Source organism: Drosophila ficusphila, unplaced genomic scaffold (genome assembly GCF_018152265.1).
Source record: "Drosophila ficusphila isolate 14025-0441.05 unplaced genomic scaffold, ASM1815226v1 contig_791, whole genome shotgun sequence".
NCBI classification, from domain to species: domain Eukaryota; kingdom Metazoa; phylum Arthropoda; class Insecta; order Diptera; family Drosophilidae; genus Drosophila; species Drosophila ficusphila.
Genome location: NW_025064737.1, coordinates 26331091 through 26351921, shown reverse-complemented (window position 1 = coordinate 26351921; position 20831 = coordinate 26331091). Strand labels below are relative to the sequence as shown.

The window sequence follows — 20831 nt, the reverse complement described above, 5'->3', positions numbered from 1 at the left end:
CGGAGCTGTTTTGCAAGGATATTATTCGGCTAAGAGGTCCCCCTGGGCTTTGCCCATTAGAGCCGCCTGCTCGGCATTTGCATCCACTGTATGCTCCGCTAACTTTGAAAGGTCAAATGAAGGAAGGAGATTTTGGAGGCACGAGAAAATGCTGAGCACGAGAAAACAGCCAAGATGCTGGGTGGCTGCTCGCCCAAAATATATATATTAAAAAATAACCGTTGATACACACCTGCTGTGAGTGATGTATTGTGCGCCGCCAGGTCCTCGAGCTTCCAGCCAGACAAAGGACAAAGGACGAGTCCCGGGAATCCGACTTGCGCCCGCCGTATTGTTGTGCCGCATTGTCAGTGCGTTTGACAAAAGCACTTCGCTCGCTGAGTTGCTGGGTTGGTTGGTGGGTTGGTGGGTAGGTTGGTGGGTTGGAAAAGCGAGTGGGGAAAAGTGAGTGGGGAAAAGTGCTCGGGAAACGCGACCTACGGGCCCTTCAATTTGTTGTTCTTTATTGATTTAAAGTTCACTCCAGTCGCGGTCGCTTTGTTGGCGAGTGTCGAGCGCACACAAAACTCATTTCCCCGAAGGTGTGCCAGTTGAAAGGACTCCAAGAGCCCACAAACAACACGCAAATAAACACAATTCCTATTTGCTGGCCGGAGTTTGCTTAGTTTGCTCGACATGGGAATTACACGTTCGACTCCCAAATGTTTGCCTACTCTCCAGGAGGAGCATGGAACATGGAGAACATGGAGCATGGCAGCTGGCCCCCATTTAAATGGGAAAGTGTAGCCGGAGGCAGTGGCACTCGAGTGGGAGGAGGAGTGGGATGGCATCGATTACCAGGCAAGCAAATTGCAAAATAAATGTATATAATTTGGAAATTGACATTTGCTAATGATAAGCCTCTGTCGCCCGCTTATGCCTAAGCTGAAATATGGCCAGAACCGAAGAACCCAAGAGCTGAGGAGCCAAAGAGACAGGGAGCAGCTGGCTGCCAACGGGATGAGATGGAATTTAGGCGGCAGCTGCTGCTCCTCCGCAGGAAGGAAGCTTAATTCTGCAGGCCCCCCAACGGAAACTCCTCCCACGGCTCAGAAATTGAAGCTGTTTATGGTAAATTAAACCAATTGAGTGGGCTTACGTTTCGGCACTACAATCCCGCCCACACCAGTGCCACGCCCCCAAGTGTTTGCCGGCCCGGTTTCAATTTCATTGTCTGCCCGAAGCCTGCGGCTGAGGCAATTTATTTAGCCATACAATGCCATCAAAGCCACAAGGTGTTTATGGGCTTAACTCCGGCGCTGATTCTGCCTATTCTTCCGCCTCCGAGATTTGCATGTTCCACCATTTGGATTAGGGTTTGGCTGGGGTTCGAGTTTGGGTTTGGGTTTGCAAGAGGGGAAGGCGGATAGAAGACAAATGGCCAGCACGTTGCGGTTCATTTGGCTGTCGCAACAAATGTCTATTTGATGCTAATCTAAATGTGTATCGAGTCCCGAACGCGTCTGCGGAATCCCAAGCAGGAGTCAAGAGATGGATTCACGGTTGGCGGAACTTGAGATACTCTCTACTCTAGAGCCTAATCGGTCATATTTCATCTGGCACGTAGCCAGGATACGGAAATATTTACTTTCTTTATCTAAAAATTAAAGCATTTTTGGAGTGCTTTGAATTTAAAACGTGTGTCAACAAAGTCTTCCGTAACAATATCAACAAAACCTTCTCTTATATTTTATAAATATAAAAAATTATTTAGGTACTTTTTCAGCTTTAAATGTCAACTGCATATTTTTTCCTTTCTCCATTAAAGTTATCTACAAATAGAATTGTAAACCAGCACTTTCTTTGCGCCAACAAAGTGGCCCACAAACTGTTGTTGCTTCTCCGAGAGCAAGCTAATAAATGTGGCAGGAAATAAATGGAGTTTCTTTTCAATTGCAGGCAACTTGGCAACCGATTGGCAATAATAGTGGTCATCAGAAGGAGTCCAACGAAATAGCAAACGTCCTGCAGCATGTCCTTGCCGTCGAGAGTGCTTTCTTCTGTGTGGCTCTAGATCAACATTTGGCTCTGGCAACTAAGAGGCTTTAGGCAAACAACACTTGTGCTCCCAACATGACGCTCCTGCAGAGACTGCAGGCCATGTCGGCCACCACAACCAGGACGATGCTCGAGGGCGGGCTCAGCATCGCCGGCGGGACGAGGCAGCCGCCCGCAGGACAGCTTCCCGTGCTGGAGGAGTCCGCCTCGCACGCTCGCTACCTGAAGTTCATTGCCGACGGACTCATCGACGAGGGATTGGGCAGCGCGGTGGGCAGCGGGAGCAGCATCGCCGTCTCCGTGGAGGACGTGATGGCTGGACAGGCGCAGGACATCCCGGCGGACGCGGAAGGAGCCACCGACGACGCCGACGGCAGCAGCCACCTGGCGTTAGTCTTCGTCAAGTGTTTCATTATTGGTTTCATCATCCTGGCCGCCATCCTGGGCAACATGCTGGTGATTGTGTCCGTCATGCGCCACCGGAAATTGCGGTGAGTCCTGTTCGTTTTTCCTTTATAACGGGAAATGTTTGCTCATGTGTCTGCGTTGACTTTGCCTCCACTAATTTGTCACCTTGAACCAAGTGTTACTTTTCCACCAGCTAATGGTTTCAATATATCTGTCCGGCGGGCTTCTATTGTTCTATATCTGATTATAAGTATTATCCACTTTTTTGATTAGTCACAAAAGCATAAATATATTTAGAAGTCCTAAAAAGGTCCACTTTGCCAAAGAGAAGCTCTTGGAAAAAGAGCTGAAAAACCTTTTTGTACAACATTCTTTCGCTTTTATGCTTACCATTGTTTTGGGGCAATTGCCCGAGTTGTTGCCTGCCACATTGTCCACGAAGGACATGACTTTGCCTCGTAATCCCCCCTCCTGTTTTGTTTTTTTCTTGCACCTTCCTGACGAGCGATTTTGCGCGATTTGACCGCGCTCGGCTTAACGAGTGACTGCCTCGCTTTTGCGGCCATTAATTTGTCATCATTTATCATATTTTCCATCATTTTCGCGTGTCAAGCGCACAGAACTCATCTTGTCCGCCCTCCGCCCACTCGCCTCTGTCTCTAGAGGGGCGTGGCAGGTGGATTTCGCAGTCAGCAGTCAGCAGTGGGCAAACGAAATGCTAGAAACGTGCGTAATTACATTAGAAATGTTAATAAGGGGCGAGCATAAAAATATTGTTGCCTACTTACGGGGCGAAGTTGCCATTTGCTTTATGTGCGGCCATATAATTTGTCAAATTTATGAATTGAGCGCCACCTCTACTGGAGAGATATACTCATTCAAACCAGGTATACGAACGTGTTCCAGCAACGAATTCGGAGCCCCGGCTCTGCTGGCATTTAAACAAGCCGGCATAAAACACTCGGAGCGAGGCGACAATGGTGTAACCTAACCCCGGGACATTCAATGCCAAGGCGCAGACTATTAAGGCGGCCCCGAGAAAATGCTTCCACTGTCATTGCCGTATTCCTTTCGCCTTGGCAAAGCACACCTGACATTTGTGGGCAAAACATAGGATGAGGATGAGGATGAGATGAGGCTGGGGCTCATTTAGCCTGCCAGGGAGAGGCAATTTGGGACCTGACCCTGACTGCGTCTATGCCATGTTGCCGCTTTTATCTCGACTGGCTGTGCCAGCATCTTTTCATTTTCATTTTCGTTATTGTTGTGCTCATTGTCATGTGCGTTTTCCGCACCATTTTCACCTTTTCCGCCTCGCTAGGCAGTTTAAATCATCACGGCAAATTAGACTTAATTACGAGACAACATGTATTCCCACTTAGGCCCTGTGTTTCTGGGAGAGAGACTCGCATTTTTGTAACCCGTGTCTTCTGGGAAAGCCATCTCCCCGTCAGTTGGAGCAACTTTTCCGATTAGCCACTTAGGTTGAATAATTCACGGCGCACAAAATGCCAGCGAATCGATAAATTAGGTGACAAATTAAAGCCGAGCCGAAGATCAAATGGAGCCATCGCCGGACAAGCTCAAGCACTTTCCCCATTAACTTGAGCTCTCCCGAAAGTGCCAACTCATAATTGTAATCAAACTCGACACCCGCCTGCAAACCTCCTTTGCCCACTGCAAAATCGGCTTTTGGCCAACGCCTGAAACACATTTTCGTGCCGCCTTTGATGCGGGTTCTTTGCCTTTGTACTGGCGTTGCTTTAAGCCTGCCCAAAATGTCGACCTTTCATGGTGTCTGCGGTTGTCTCAGTTTGGGGCCGTAATTAGGTTTGCGGGCGGTGGTTCAATGTCCTGGTGAAATACGACTACGAAATGGGGGCAAATGTTAACGAGTTTAATAGATAAAGGCTGAAAACAACGGAAATTAGGACAGAAATCTTGCAATCAAGTGACGAATATGAAACACCCTTTCAGACGAAAAACTTTTCCTTTGAAAATATAATGGCCTTCACAAACGTGTAAACAACATAGCGTACACAATCCATAATTGATGCAGTTTTAGTTCGCAGCCAAAGTTATTCCATTCGAAAGTTTATCCTTCGCATTAAACAGTTTAGTGTGAAAGCAAAACTTTCCTTTCCTTTTGTTTGCGAAGTTGCGGTGCGAGTCAAGTTCCGCAGACATTCCGGGCTTAAAGTTGTATTCCCACCAGCATTTCGGTTGCGGTCGGGCCGTCGGAATGCGGTTTGTGTCCGCCTGATTGTTTTGGAATCACTTCTGACGGCCGATAAGCGCATTTGCCTTTCCACATTGCGTATACGCCGCGTGCACCTAATTGACTTAGTGTTTTGCGGTGCCACGCAATGCTGATGATCGCTGGTGGAAGCCGACGGTTGCGGCGGCGTTAAGCTAATTATTAATTAACCCATTAAACAATGAAATCCACTCGGAGTGGCAGCCGCATTAAACGGCGGTCACACGCGGCGTATGCGCAATGTGCGCTCAAAACTTTTCAGCTCAACTTTGAAAGGATGACTGAAGGCGATTAGCACTGTGGCTGCCAGCGACTTGAGAGCTTAATGCGAAAATTTAATTTGAGAACTCGCAGTCTCGATTTCCCCGCCACTCAGACTCCTTGCTGGCTGCCACAAAGTGGCTTCCGCCTTCGCTTCCTTATTCCTTATTCTCGATTCCACTTCCACTTACGCCTTACTTACTCCTCTTGCAGCATCATTACCAACTACTTTGTGGTCTCGCTGGCCGTCGCCGACATGCTGGTCGCCCTCTGCGCGATGACATTCAATGCCTCCGTGATGATCTCCGGCAAGTGGATGTTCGGCTCCGTGATGTGCGACATGTGGAACAGCTTCGACGTCTACTTCTCCACCGCGAGCATCATGCACCTCTGCTGCATCTCCGTCGACAGGTGAGTAGCATTGCGGCCTGCTTTGACATCGCAAATTAATTTTTTGACGGGGGTTGCTTGTGAGTTGGAGTGACATAACAAGCTTTCTGCGAAATGGTTTTAATATGCTGTTTACTAACTACATTAGGATGGTTGTTTATTGTGATGAGAAACCACAAAGATGTCTACATGATTTGCCATAATTTATTACCCATTTAAAGCATAATAGAAACACTGATATCAATACATAAATTCTTCCCTTCTTGAATTCACTTTGTTGTTATGTAACTCTATCTTTTTTCCATTTATTTTCCAATTTAATATGTGATACCTTCATAACTATCTTATTAAACCTATCCCGCAGATACTACGCCATCGTCCAGCCGCTGGACTACCCACTGATCATGACGCAGCGGCGCGTGTTCATCATGCTCCTGATGGTCTGGCTCTCGCCGGCCCTCCTCTCCTTCCTGCCCATCTGCTCGGGCTGGTACACAACGAGCGAGAACTACAAGTATCTCAAGTCGAATCCGCATGTGAGTATCGCCTGATGCACTTAGTCTTACAATTAAATGTGGTATTTATGTGGGAAAAGCTATTACGTTCCCACACCAGATTTGTTTGGGCCTTTGCTCCGGCGCGTGCATTATTTATTCAATTTTCTTGCACATCAAACTAATAGAAAATTCTAATTTGTCTGAAACGGTATCGACTTTGCATGCATTTTGCATGGCATCGGGTATCGGGTATCGAGTATGGGGAATGGGGTATCCAGGCACGTGGGCTTCTGTGCGGCAGACAGCCTTTGACTTTTCCCCCGACCCGACTGAACGGAAATTGATTTATGTTTGTGTGGCTGCTGGCTGGCTGGCTGCTTGGCTGGAGAAGCAGTTTTACGCCTTTCAGACTGCCAGCCGACAGGTAGCATATTTATTACTCCGTTTTATTGGTTTCCCCTGGAAATACCTGGCAGGCTGCTAGGCAGCCACCGGATCCTCACTGGTATCCATTTCTGGCCCGTCAGCAGCAGCTGCTTCCCAATTCCACCCACCCCGCCCCTCTGCGGTTATCATTGCGCAATAAAACGCTGATGTAGAAATAAACGTGGGTGATTCCGTTTCGGTTCTAGCAGCACAGGCTGCGCATAATTTTTGGCGTTTCTACCTGCCTTCGGAGGAGGAGGAGAAGTCCTTTGCATACATTAGCAGTCGCGTGGGCGGGCTTTAATTAGTTCAACTTGTTTATGCTAATAACTGTCAGCGAAGAAGGCCGTAAATCTGATTAGAAGTCTGCGGGTGGCCTTTGTCGAGCCAGCGCGCTAATGCACGCAGTAATTGAGTTTTTATTGCCGCACTTGGCAGTGCAGTAATCGCATTGCTCATACGCAACGTTGCCCGCCAGCAGCGCTTGCCAATTGCCGGCATTACGCTCCATTAGACCCGCCACTGCATTGGTCAGTGTCCGTTTTGATTTATCGACAGTCTCTAATTGAGTATACGAGTATACGAACACTCGCATTCCGTTCCAGATCTGCGAGTTCAAAGTGAACAAGGCCTACGCCATCGTGAGCTCCTCGATGAGCTTCTGGATCCCGGGCATCGTGATGCTCTCGATGTACTACCGCATTTACCAGGAGGCCGACCGGCAGGAGCGACTCGTCTACAGGTAACCATCCATTCGGCCGGCCGCCAATTAGCGCTAATTACTTGTGTGTCCGCAGATCCAAGGTGGCCGCCCTGCTGCTCGAGAAGCATCTGCAGATTAGCCAAATTCCCAAGCCGCGCCCCAGCATCCAGGTGGAGCAGTCGACCATCTCGACGATGCGGCGGGAGCGGAAGGCCGCCCGCACCCTGGGCATCATCATGAGCGCCTTCCTCATCTGCTGGCTGCCGTTCTTCCTCTGGTGCGTATCAAGTAATGGCCAAATTAGGCGGAAGTCTCGCTAATAAACTGTGGGCGTGGTGCTGCCAAGCACTTAATTAACGCGGGCTTCGAGCTCATTTTGAAGCTGGCAGATGAGGCCAAACGTGTCTACTGATTATTGGGGAATTTACACAAGCCAGCTGCCTTTCTTTATAAAGTTTAAATTCTGAAGAGAACTTAAATCAATCGGAACAAGTAGTTTACATATTTGAATTTATTATTTTTCAATGTTTCGGTATTGCCCGGAATTGCCCATAAATCTTTCACAGGCTTCACAGGCTACTTTGAAATTCAAACTAACCCTTCCGCTTCCCTAATTGATTGGCAGGTACATCGTGTCCTCGCTGTGCGATAGCTGCATCACTCCGCGCCTCCTCGTCGGCATCCTGTTCTGGATCGGCTACTTCAACTCGGCCCTGAACCCCATTATTTATGCGTACTTCAACCGCGACTTCAGGGCCGCCTTCAAGAAGACCCTCAAGGTGAGTTGCGGCTGGCCGAGCGGGCGGCGAGCATTTGCATTTGCTTTCGACTTCGACATCTTGATGGGACTTTTATTCTATTCAACTCGCTTGTTCGCGCAACCGAAACCGAACTCTCTGCACCATTTAGACTTAGTACAGGGCCGCGGCACCTGCTGCAGTCGCAAAGGACAGGGCCAACAAATGCACTCAAGGGGCGGCGGCCACAACAGCCACTTCGGCGGCAACCGGCAACACGGCCGCGGCAGCAGATTCGTCCAACCGAAGAGGCTCACGTTTAGCAATTATTTTGGTAGCTATTGGAGTGGTGGCAGTGCAGAGAAAAAATCATCTTCAAAATTATCCATTTCATTAGAAATAATAGCATACTGAAACGAAATAATACTAATTTATTATATATAGATATATTTCTTTGAAAGAATGAGACTTAAATTAATATTGAAAATCAAAGTCAGAGATGTTTTTCCTCTGCGCTGCTCTGTGCTCGGCGGAAGGCGTAGAAAGCGTAGCGTTCGTTCATTTTAGCTGATTGAAATGCTTCTTCATCTGGTTGCTAAGCAAGAAAAATAGCTTCTCCTCTGCCTGAAGAACTGGTAGCTCTGCACGACTCTTCGCTCTTCTGCTCTTCAGCTCTTCTGCTCCTCTGCTCTGCCTGTGCCTGTGCCTGTGCCTGCTCTCTATGCCTCTGTCTCTGTAGCAACAACTCAGTCACGGCTTGTGGGTTTGGGCCTTCTAATCGCTTGAACATTCTGCTTACCACTTACCACAAATACTGCCATCTACCATCTCTCTTCCGTTTTCGTTTTCGTTTCCGTTTCCATTTCCACGCACAGCTGGCGCTTGCTGCGCTGATTCGTTGCCTATGGCCCAACAAAAGCTAAGCGCGCCAAAGTATGCAACAGCAAACAGAACAGAAAACGTAATATTTAAATTAAAACTGAACCTCTTCTGTATGTGTATGCGTATGCTCACCCACTACACAGCAGCACACCCACACAGCTGCACACCCACACAGCCAGAATCCCACACCTGATCCACACAAGCGTAAATGCTGATGATGAAATGTTATTCTTTTCTCTCTAAAAATTCGCCCTTTTATGCTGCACACTTTGACACACCGAAAACACAAACACACACACACAAACTCGCACACACACACTCGCACACAGAGGGTCCTCGTTCGTCCCTTTTTTTATACGAATGCGCGGCCTTTCATTTCGTTTAGCATTTTTTTGTGAGACTGTTTTTTGTTGTCTTTTTCCCAGCTCCTTTTATCCCTTGCTTTTGCTTTTGTTTTTGTTCTTGTGTGAAACCAAATTGTCACAGACATGTGCCGCCACCTAAAACCACCACCCCCCGCCTCCCCTCCCCTGTGGATTGTCGCCCGTCCCACGCGGCGTATGCTTAACCTCTGAGTGCTGTACAGTAGCGAGCTAACTCTATTAACTAATAGCGTACTAAAAGCAAATTCCCGGGTTGTCGACCCCACTGATAGTTTCACTGAATCGTTTCTCCCCTCCAGAGCCTCTTCCCCTACGCCTTCTACTTCTGCCGCCGCGGGAGGGGAAGGGACAACGACCTCGATCTGGAGTTCGGTGGCCCCAGCCGGCGGGGCACCAACGGCAACCGGGCCGGATCCGGGTCCGCCGAGCTGCCCAACTGCGTCAACTCCACGGCCTCCTCCGAGATCCACATGAGCGTGATGCGGGCTCGCCAGTACGCCGTCAACGTGACGCCCACCACGGATGCCCAGATGCAGCAGCTCCACCCGCTGTACTCCAACTAGATCTTGGCTGCTCCAGCTGCTCCAGAATCCAGAGTCCAGAACCCAAATCACTCGACAGCTCGAAACACTCCTCGAGGGGGGAGGAAAAAGAATTTAACCACAAATAATAAATAGCTACCGCAACAATACGACAATCCCACAGATAAAAGAGAGCCTTCGAGAACAGCAAATTGACGTGCAAATGAATTGAAATACAAATAGACATACTCGTACATATTTACGCGTCACGGAGTCAGGAATTTCATAAAGAAGTGTTTATAAATGCGCATGCAAGTAGATATATGAATTGAATGTTTGATATACGTATATAAAACGCTAGATGTTTATTGATTGGAATAATACTCAACAAAAATAAGTAATCGCTACAGTTACACTGCGAGAAACAGTGTGGGTTGCAATCCTGGTTGAGCAGTTCCTTCGTACGAGCTTGTTTTTTGATTTTGATAGAATGATTTGAACATTTTGTAAATAGTCGAAGGAAATGCGCAACCAGGCTTGAACTCTATTTTGTAGCAGAGTGTTCATATTGGTTTAATAACTTAATTTTGAATTGCAATGACACAGGTCATTCGGATCGTTCAATACATTAAAATTGTCTAGTTCATTAAACTTAAATCAAAGTATATATATATCATAATACATAACCGAATAGATTCATTCGTATTTGTAGAGCCTAAAGCACGACTAACATATCCATTGGGTCTACTACTTAGACCTCAACTTAGCCGTCAACTTCGATGTTTCCCGACTCAAAGTCCCACACTGTTGTTGTAGTCGAATTAGCGCCAGATAAACACATTATATACGAACTATATACCTGTAGCTATGTACCTCCACCTGCAAGTAGATGCAACTGACATTCGCAGAACTGTTTTGTAATCTTTCGGGCCACCGTGACTAATTCCTAGCGCTATTCTCTTGCCTGGACAATCCGAACGACTTTCGCTTTCGTTTCGAACTTAGTTGAGTAGCAGATAAATAGGAGGAGTTATCAGCAACTGCCACGCCCCCTCGCCGAATTTGTCACCGCCACAGCCATTGCGCCCATAAATCAAAGGTGCTCCAGCGGAAAGCTGGCTAAAACTGTTTGCCCAAAGTATCAGAACGCTGCAAAAAGTGTACGAGTGTAGGACGAGTATACGACATGCATAAACGCCGACTTTTCCTACGATTCACAGTCATTATTTAAAGCGCCGGCTTAAGGGCTCACCGCCGTCGACAAATGAGCATCTGCCTTCTCTGTCGGCGGGACTCGGCCCGCTTTTCTGTCAATATTTGCTTTATTTAACTCTCGACGCTCTGTTTAAACTGCGGAACGCCCACGGAAAGTTGGCAGTCGGCGGCGATGATAACATTTGAAATGTAGCCAAATATTGTTAACTAAATTAACGTCGAACGATTCAGAGTTAAAGTACAAAGCGCGAATGCTCTCTAAATACTTATCCTCGACTAAAATAACCTGAACACATTTATTTTCGGCTACAAAAGTCATTTCTTTGTTGCCACAAGTGTTTCCAGGTGCAATGCACCTCCCTAGAATGTGCAAAAGGAAACAAGCTTGGCAAAAACAAATTATACTGTCACTTACAAAAGACATAAATTAAGTAGCAAAACGATAAGCTTAAGCCACTTTAGTTGGTTAAAATGCTCGCATATATTACTTTCAAAGCAGCTGTGCTTTAAACTGAATGAACTGGAAATGTACTTCCTCGTTTAAGCACCTCCTATACCCACAAGTTAGGGTATTTATTTTCGGAACAGTGTGGCACGTGTCCGTAAACCACCTGGATAACAGCAGAAAAAAACAGGCGTAATTAACAAAAATACGATTTAGTTTAACCGCAAATTGGCATGTCAACTGATGGGAGCATGTGACTTTCGGTTGGCAAAAAAACTAAACTAAAAAGTTCATGCAAACGTCGAAAGAGTAAATAATTAAATTATGGCAATTAGGTAGAGCTCGCGACGATTACAGTCGCTTGTAAAAGTATGCTGCCGAGTCACTCCCTGATGCAATCTAGACAAATCCCCGGATGGCGATGACTTGAGCAACTATTTCTGCCAGCGCCTGTATTATAATCTTATACGACTGATTCATTTTCGTTTCCTACTTTTTTGACAGTGGATGTTGCCAGTTGGAATACAGAGTACCTTGAATAAAACCATTATTACAAATATATACTCGTAAAGCTGAAAAGGGCTCAAGTTCAAATTCATCGTTCAGATGCACTCAAATCGAAGCCAAACCAAAACAAATTAAATGTCCAACAGAAACGCTGAGCTGAAGCTTATTTTGTAACAAACTGAGTGTCTAATCATAAAGGTAGTCGAATAATTGTTAAATATTGTATGTATTATGCATGTGAATAGTTGAAATCAGTGCAATGTAAAGCGAGCAAATAAAAGAGAGTTTTAACAGCAGACCACATCAAGGCAATTAAGAATTAATGCGAAATTCATATATTCATACGTAACTCGGCCACACGCCATTAAATATGAAATGCAAACAGAAGTGACAACAGCGGAGAATGTTAATTAAATTGTGGAAAATATTTACAAGTCAACAAATCATGAAATCGAGAAAAACAAACAGCTAGCACGGTCCTGTGGTCGATTGTCGGTCAATTTCGGAAACGTACTCAGATACTCGTACTCGTCGAACTTCCGCGTTTCACGAGCAAAAAGTTAGGCGAAACCCTCGACTTAAGTAAATGTTAACATGTGCGTTTTTCAGTGGACACTATATTAAATTATACATATATATTTATTATACAGAGGGATATGTTTACGGTGTATGCATGTATTGTATATAGTACGCGATACATATAAATTAATGAAATGAAGCAATTACAATCGTATGGAATAAAAGTAAAGGTAATAATAAAAAGGTTCAAAACATCAGATCATCTGCTTTTGCTTTTGCTGCCTTTCTCTTATTTTCCCCATCCGATTCCTCGACGAACTTCACTCCGGTTCAGGTAGAGATGCGATGGATGGCTCGACGCTCGGGGTTCGACGTTATGAGTGGTTGTTACTGCTATACGTATCTCTAAACTTCTTCTGTATCAACTGATATGCGTTGTAGACCCTGCGGAATTTACGGCCACGCGAATCGGCGATAAGCCAAAGAGAAAGCCAAGAGTTAGTACAGGAAATGCGATTAGAGTGGGGCGATAACCCACCTTTCTTTCGCCGCCTTGAAGGACTTCTTTCGCTGCTTGAGCAGAGCCTTGTCCTGGTTGGCATCCGGATTGGGCAGATCGTTCGGCGATATCGTGGTGATGTTGTCCGGATGGCAGAAGAAGGCTATCGAGTGGCGGCCACGGGCGCGAATGTGTTCCTGCTCGGGAATAACCACGCGGTGTTGCTAGGGGGCAAGAGATTAGGTGGGAGTTACTTTATTTGCCGAGCTTCAAGGGGTTACACCTGCCGGAAAGCAGTAAACTTGATGGGCCTCCACAATCCGTACATTGACACCAGCCAATAAAGGAAATAAGCTTCTCAAATGCGGTTTACTTTTTAGTCCCTCACTAAAATCGCTTTATTACCTAACTAACTTGCGGTTCGAATGAATTATATGGCCAAGCCAATTCGCGGCTGTTGTTTTGTTTTCAACTGCTTTTTGGGATAAGCAAACAAATACAGCTGTGCTAAAAACAATAGTAGTATTTACTTGCTTTTAGCAGTGATAACAAAAGCAGTTTGAGAACTGTTTCAAACGAGCGGTGTAAATAATTCATTGAGACTTGAACACTTTTTTTTATCAATGAGGAACATAAATAAATTCTATATTTTAATTTAAAGTTATTTTGTGAATACTTACCAATGCGGGATATCTCTGCTGAGTCCAGATATTCAGGATCTCGCCGCAGTTGACCAGAATGGAGCCGGGCAGGTGGCCCACGCGGTTCCACTTCTCGCTGCCGGGCAGCTTCACCTCCAGCCCGCCCTCGGAGTCCTGGGAGAGCAGGGTGAAGGTGCCGTAGTCGACGTGCGGGGGACACTGGATGACGGCCCCGCTGCCTAGCTTGTGCTCGAAGAGCTGACCGTTGGGCCCGTCCACCTCGTTGCAGTCGTCCTCGTCGCGGGGATTGTGCTCCGGCCGGAAGTCCGGCTGGTTGGACAGGCAGCGCTGGTAGCTGTACTGGCAGCGGCCCTTGATCACGTCGTTCTGGCCGGGCTCGTCGTCCACGATGGGCGGGTAGTAGAGCATGCGCAGGGAGCTCATGTTGTCGTGGTCGCCGGACAGCATGTGCGAGTGCTTCTCCAGGAAGAAGGTGTGCGGGATGTCCAGGGAGACGGCCAGCGCCTGCAGGATGAAGCTGGCCAGCGCCTTGAAGTCCGTGGCCAGGGTGCTGATGTGGTCCGCGAACCCGGGCAGCGGCTCCTCCGGCAGATTCTGGGCGTTCAGCGTGCTGATGTTAAAGGCGTGTCTTAGTTCTGGCGCCTTTCCATCGAAGCGCTGCTGCCCACGACTCACATAGCCGTGTTTGTCGCCATCCGTGCGGATGTAGTGCTGTTTCACATCTGGCGGGAGGTCCACGAAGTCATCCAGGTGATCCCAGGCAGTCTTGAGCTGTTTCAGAGGTAAAAAAACTTTTGATTAGTGTGACTATCGAAAAATCAGCACACGCTTTCATATTCCCAATATTCAATAAATTAGCCTTGACATTCCACTGTTTACTAATCTCTGGAGATATGGCTCCCCCGGGAATATAAACTATTAGTTTCTACTCCTATCAGTTTGATAGTATACTGAGATTTCTTTATGATTGCTGGTTTATTTATTACGTTATGGATTTCAAATAACGTGGGGGTATTTTCGCCTCTTTAATATTGGTATTAATTTCAAAAAACCCCTTAATTTGCTTACCTTCTCATCTGATATTCCGTGGTTGACCAGCAGCGCCATTCCCTTCTCGGAGAGCGCCTTCTTCAGCTGGTGGCCCACGCGGTTGACCACGGACTTGACCGGCACCTCCTCGATACCTGGAACAGAGAGAAGTCGGGATTAGGTGCGATTCGGCAGAGTGGGCGTGGGAATGGCCAGCGGAACTGCCACTCAGCCGCTAATTGGTTTGTGGTCGCTGTTTATGGCTTCTGCGAACTGTTTGCAGCCCGGCCATCATAAAGTATGGGCAGATTGTACACTCAATCGCCGGGGGCAATAAATAGCTGGCTCGCGAGCACTTGGCCCTCGATTTGAATGTCATGGCCCATTGAGAAGTGTGGCTAAGAGGCGTTACACACGTAAGTCCCTCGGTGAGGTGATATAATCGGGTACTTGGAACCCCAAATCGGCAACAAAGGCGAGCTCGATAATGTGCAATACAACGCCGTGCAATAAAGGTAAATGCAATCAATTCGAACGCGGCGGAACGAAGGTGGCGGCATTGACAATGCACAGCGGAAAATTAAGCAGAAAATTTGCGGAAAAGCCGCAGCGGAAGTGGCGAGAATGGTGCTCCACCCTGCCAAAGATTGTTTCCGATCTGGAGGAAGGGAGGAAGGAACCCCTTTCCGGAGACCCCGCCGATGAGTGAGTAAGTTAATAGGGGTACGAGTCATGAATGAAACCGGGGAATGCAAAGTAATTACACCGTGTCCCACCGGGCGTATGCGCAATCTATAAATAGCCACCCCAGGCACTACTGGATGGAGGCACCTTGCTGCCCTCAGCTCCCGATTTGGCCAGTGACGCACTGCCTCGCCGGCTGATAAGGCCCGTAGAATTTCCAGAATTTCGCAAGTAATAACAATTACGCCCGCTTATCGGCATTCCGGCGGAGATAACTCAGTAGCTTTCGGTCGTCAGGCGGGAAAAGATCGGTTTTTTGTTGTTTTTGCCCAACGGGGAACCAGATGAGATGAGTGGAATGAGAGGTCAGTCGGGCGATCCGAGTGATTCCAATTGACGCCACCAGCGGATCGCCTTTCGTTTTCATCAGTTTGATTTAGTTTTCTGTTATTGTTTGGATCGCTTTCCGTGCGGTTTTCGCTGGCATGCAATTCAATTAGGCGGCAATTGGGATGCGAGTCGCTTTTCAATTTGCCTTTTGCGTTTTCTGCCTCTCGGCCAGCTAGTTGTCAGTGCTAACTTGTCGCTAATTTAGCTAATTGAGTCAGTATGTTCACTCGGTTCGCCAGAGGAGAGGAGGCCAAGTCTATTGAAGATCAGCCATCCCGCGAATGGGATCGCCTCGCTGCCAGAATCTAGCGACGTTTCGACTTGTTTTCCCCTTGTTTTATTGTGTTTCCTATTTGATCGGCGCTGTTGTACAAATTTATCGTCGAAATTGATTGGCTTTATGCATTTATGGTCGCACATAAATTGCGGGCACGCGTTAAGAATTTCTATTGTTTGTGCTCAGCGCCATTTGATTCTGTATGCTTGTAATTTAATTGCAGTTGGGAATGAACTCTTCCTACACTTCGAGAAAACCTAACCCACAGTTAACAATTTGAATAATTGTGTCAGTGGAACATATATATTTTTTTGTTTAATTGTTTGCATTGTATAGCTGTTGGAATTTCCATATACTCATGCGGGAATAACCCCTTGAACATAATCCACAAGTAGATCCCAAATTCGCCACTTGAGTCCCTCGGTTGAATTAATTCAATTCAATATTTATAGACCCATTTGAGCTCGTATATATGTGGCAATTTAGTTGCGGAATTTTCGCCGAGAAATATGGCTGTGCAGTATAAATTATTTATAGAAAACTGAATTGCGGCTATTGGAAATGGGCTTAAATGTTGAACGGGGAAGAGGGTTCCCCTACTGCAGATGTCGGGCTAATGGAAAAATAATTTCAATGCCACTGAAATTTGCGGACAGAAGTCAACGGCATCGAGGTAATTGGCCGGAATAAAATTATCGACTATGAATAAAACTTAGCATCGCTGTGTGGAGGTTGCCAGTTTGTTTGGCCACCTGTCAATTAGATTTGTCAAGAGAACTCAATTCATTTGGAAGCGAAGCTGGCTTGGCCAATTGGCGGGGTCAAGAGAAATCGAGCTGGCGATTTCTACCTATATATATATACATATTTATATGTCGAAAGAGAGAGACAAGCTGGCAAAACGCGATTGTGGCCATTAAACAAAGCGCCAGGCACGTCAGCCGATCCAAGAACCAACAGGTTTGAGCTGGTTTCGATCGGCTGAGCCAAGTCCAACTACTTAACATGCTCGACTTGACTGCCTGGCGGCGTTGGTGCCTCGGATTCGGGTAGCACCGCTTGTTATTTCCGAGTAAACAAGGCGAGGTCCGCCGCACCGATGACGCCTGAGAGTGAATCCCCAGATCGGCCCCAAATCAGATGCGTCACTGGCCGTTTCCAAACTGGTAGCTCCGAGCGGCCAACTGGTCACCGGCAGTGCGTAAACAAAGCTGCAACCAGCCAGCTCACGAGTAAAGTAACTCATTGCAATCACAACAAAATCTGGTTTCGTAACTCGCAACTCGCAACTGGGATAATTGTAAATATTTTGATGCGTTTTGTTTGGGTTTCCGCACTGACTACAGTGACATTGGGTCCCCTTCCCCATGGAAATTGAAGCATTGCTTCACTCACACATCCACTTCGACATTAAATGTAGTCCAAAAACCTCTCGAGCTCGGAACCCACAAAAAACTAAGCAAAGGCAAACGAAACAAAACAATGGAGAGAAGCGATCCAATTGAAGTTCCGTTGACACAAAGCGGCCGCAAGGCAGCGATTTAATTGCTTCTAGCCGCTCTGGGGGTCAATGGCTCCGCGGGGCGAGAAGGTCGAGAAGGGGGAGTGCTTCCCGCCAAGGCCAGGGCCCACTGTACTCGAGTGAAACCCGCGATTACCAGATAAGCGGGCGCTGCATTACGACCGAGGAGAAACTGTGTCACGTATCGGCAGAGACCCAGTTAACACAATGGGAACGGCTCCCAAATGGGTAAATGGAAAATTTCGGTGTGGCCACGAAGAGCGCAAGAAACGCCGAAGAACAAACAGAGCCATTAAATCTGCTGGAAGGGTGGAGGCAATCCAAAGAAGGTATTGAGATTCTTAGCAATGTAAATAAATAAATAAAAGGTATTACAAAATGCACCATACAACAATATTCCTATTTAATGCAACCTATGTTTATAAATATTTATAAGTTTGAAATATTGCACAGCAGTAGATTACAATGCATAATAAAATTATAATTTTAAATCTTAACCAGTGCTGATTTAGAAGCAATCACTTGCGAATTACTCATGATTTATGACACCAAGAAATCGCACCGAAATATCAGGCTTCAAGAGCGTGATACTGGTTGGTTTAAACACACAGAAGTGTTCCATTAAGGCACTTCATAGATTAACTATCTACTTTCAATTAGTTGACTTTGGGCGATAAGGTGTACTATATGTTCTGTGTAACTTCTCAGTCAGATTTCCCCTCTCCATTGGCATTGCATACTTGTATTCTCGGAAAAGCTCAGCTGCCAAAGATCAGGTGTCGGGTGCACAAGTCAATAATTACTTATAATTAACTACGACGTAGTTGTAGTAAATTAGGTAACTGCAATTAACCGAGGGATCCCTGGTAGCCCTGAACAATTGGAAATAGTCACCCCAACAGATTTGTCGATGACTCAGTGAAGTCTGTACTCAATTAGGCCCAGCTGACTGCGGAGTTTTAAAGTACACGGGGAAAAAACATAACATAACCAAAATAAACTGATTGTTTATTTTTGTACCTGATACTAAAATAATCATATCAGTTCTGTACAATTCCTATCACTTAATTATAAATGTGAAATTGAAATGCATATACAGGGAAATGAAAGCCAAACAAAAGCGCTATATTTAATTTTAAAATATTTTAAATTTTAATAGCTTGTGCGGAATTCTTTCGATGAATCATAAAATTCTTTAAGATTTTATATTATTCTTTTTCTTTTTTGTTTTAATACAAGGTTTTCTTGGGAATTCCACTGAGTGGCTTTTAATAAGCACAAAGCAAACATAAGTTTTAAGATAAAATAGTTTGGTATGACCTATGATTTTGCGGCGGTTATTGTCAATATTAACATAGCAGTTAAAATTCAAATCTACACCCGAAAAAAGTTATAAGTTTTGCGAGTAACAAAGTTCGAATGGACTCTTTGTGTTTATTTCTGTGGGCATGAGTTTTATTTCACACGAAATTCGACTGAGAATAGAATTTATCGAGGTGGGAACTCCCCGATCGTTTTAATTTTTTTCTGTGATGTGTATGTCACAGATAAGTGTTATTTTTGAATGGAAAACTTCCCATTGATGGCCGGGTGCCGCGTTTCTTCTCCGTGCACGAACGCTGGCTGAAATGGCCGCCTAGCAACGAGTTGATCAGCCCGGAATGGAAATCAAAATGGGTGGCTCAGCATGGGGAAGCTCAATGGGGGACTCTAGGGGCTTCCAGGGGGGGAGTACTTACCACAGTGGGCGAGATCGATGATCGGAACCACGCTGCGCGAGAGGAGCGTGTCGAGCTTGTCGTCGCTGCTCTTTGTTTTTATCATTTTGCGCGAGTGGCTGTGTTCTTGTGTTCTTCTGATTTCCAGAGGGTCTTGGCCGTCTAAAGTTCTTTGGTTCCTCGATCGGGCGGAGCGATCGAACACTCGCCGCACTTGTGCTCGCTCTGGCTTTATCACAAACTGGGCACTTGGGACTCCGGGGAGCGGAGAGCGGGAAGCCGGGACGAAGTGCACTTCCAGCGATGGCTGACTAAATAAAACTGAATGACAGCAACGCACAGAATTCGATTATTAGACTGGTTATGCCGACACGACAGAGCGAAAAAAAAACAAACAAACATTCAAATCGCGCAACCGAGTGTCTTTGTTTTTGTTTGAGTTTAAGTTTCGTATTTTGTTTTTGCAACGGCTATTGTTTTTGTTTGGCTGGCGAGCAAACGCTTCGACAGCAGCAGTGGTAAAATGAGGGGAGAGCAGAGTGGAGGAGGTTTGCGATCCAATACGATCCGAAAAACGAACGGCTGATTGAATTGGGGGATTGGTGATTGGGGCTGGGGACTGCGGATTTTAGAAGGGCGCGTGGCGGACGAGGGGCGATCGAGCAATCTTCTTCGACGGACTAAACCACTCGCTTTCCAAGCTCCAAGTACCAAGTTCTGGGTTCCGGCGCTTATCGCAGCCAACTGGCCACAATTCGCCTCGGTTTACGATTTTATTTTGCAAAAACCAACTGATTGCGAAGGGTGTAAGCATGTGCGTCGCAATTAGATAAAATTTAATCAAATCAAAAATTGTGATAACTAAATTAGCACTTGTCGTTCTGGGGGAGGAGTTCCCTCCCACCTTACCTTCCCGTACAGTCAGTACTCACAGAACGCACAGTTGGTACTCCGGCTTACTGCTGACGGATTATAGCCAATCGGCCGAAAGTTGAGACTATCCAATGCCGTCAACAGGTAGTCGTCTCGGTTTGCTTTTGCAATATTTGAGGTGGCTATTAACGTGGCCAGCCGGGCACACACGAATGGAAATAAGTATCTACATGCGAGCCAGATACAGATACTCTGGTTGCGGTGTGCGTCTGTATCTTTTGCATTGTGCCTTGTACCTTGTATATTGTATATTGCACATTGTATCTTGTATCTTGTATCTCGTATCTGGCAGATCCCGTTTGCCGCCTAACGGCACTCGGACTCAGGTGTGAGCCCTCCTTTCTGCCTTTTCACCCCCTAAGCAGCCAGCTGAGCGACCGATCGTCGACCGATCGCTGTTGCCAAGCGGCTTCTGGCTTCAGGAAATGCCGGACGGACAAAGTCTGAGTCTGCCAGTCTGCTTGAAATCGGTTTTCGAGGGAAGGTTGGACGGTTGGTTGGACGGATGGATCGATGGATGGATGGAAGGTTGGTTGGTTGGGGAGGGGTCTTTGGGTGTGAGTAAGCGTTGGCAGAAACGAACACTCCCAAGCCACTCGACGAAGCGCCTGCTCAGCTAAAAATTGTGATTTACACCGAGGGGATTGCTTACAGTGAAAACTCGCTTTCTTTTTTCGCACAGGTTTCGCTTTTCATCAACGAACACCAGACCCGAATCCACGAATCGATGAATCGACAGCACAGCACGGCAGTTGGCCAACAATCTAGTTAGTCAATTTTCGGATCGCTTTCTGATGCCTTTTTTGCACACTTTCCATCATTTTGTAACACACTCCACTCGCGAATTTAACCTAGATACACCTGAACTAGCGCAGAGAGGAACGGCGTCTGCCTCAAAACATTCGCTATCCGCGATCCGCGATCTTCGC

At 46.5% G+C, this 20831-nt stretch overlaps 2 protein-coding genes across 2 annotated transcripts in view; one reads left to right on the top strand and one right to left on the bottom strand.

Moving 5' to 3' along the window:
* The window catches only part of LOC108099485 (octopamine receptor beta-1R), a 25155-nt gene extending 12710 nt beyond the window's left edge, over window positions 1–12445 (top strand). The window contains exons 2-8 of the mRNA XM_017203045.2: window positions 1939–2528; window positions 5177–5374; window positions 5718–5889; window positions 6882–7018; window positions 7074–7256; window positions 7605–7758; window positions 9281–12445. Coding sequence (XP_017058534.1) covers window positions 2113–2528; window positions 5177–5374; window positions 5718–5889; window positions 6882–7018; window positions 7074–7256; window positions 7605–7758; window positions 9281–9544 — 1524 coding nt within the window. The 5' untranslated portion in view covers window positions 1939–2112 and the 3' untranslated portion in view covers window positions 9545–12445. The remainder of the gene's footprint in view (window positions 1–1938; window positions 2529–5176; window positions 5375–5717; window positions 5890–6881; window positions 7019–7073; window positions 7257–7604; window positions 7759–9280) is intronic.
* On the bottom strand, window positions 12271–20831 carry LOC108099486 (UPF0676 protein C1494.01). Its single transcript, XM_017203046.2, has 6 exons — window positions 20555–20831; window positions 18991–19290; window positions 14418–14533; window positions 13368–14120; window positions 12727–12911; window positions 12271–12632 (listed from the first exon to the last, which is right to left on the bottom strand). The coding sequence occupies exons 2-6, from the start codon at window positions 19073–19075 to the stop codon at window positions 12563–12565; spliced, it is 1209 nt and encodes a 402-aa protein (XP_017058535.1). The 5' UTR covers window positions 19076–19290; window positions 20555–20831; the 3' UTR covers window positions 12271–12562.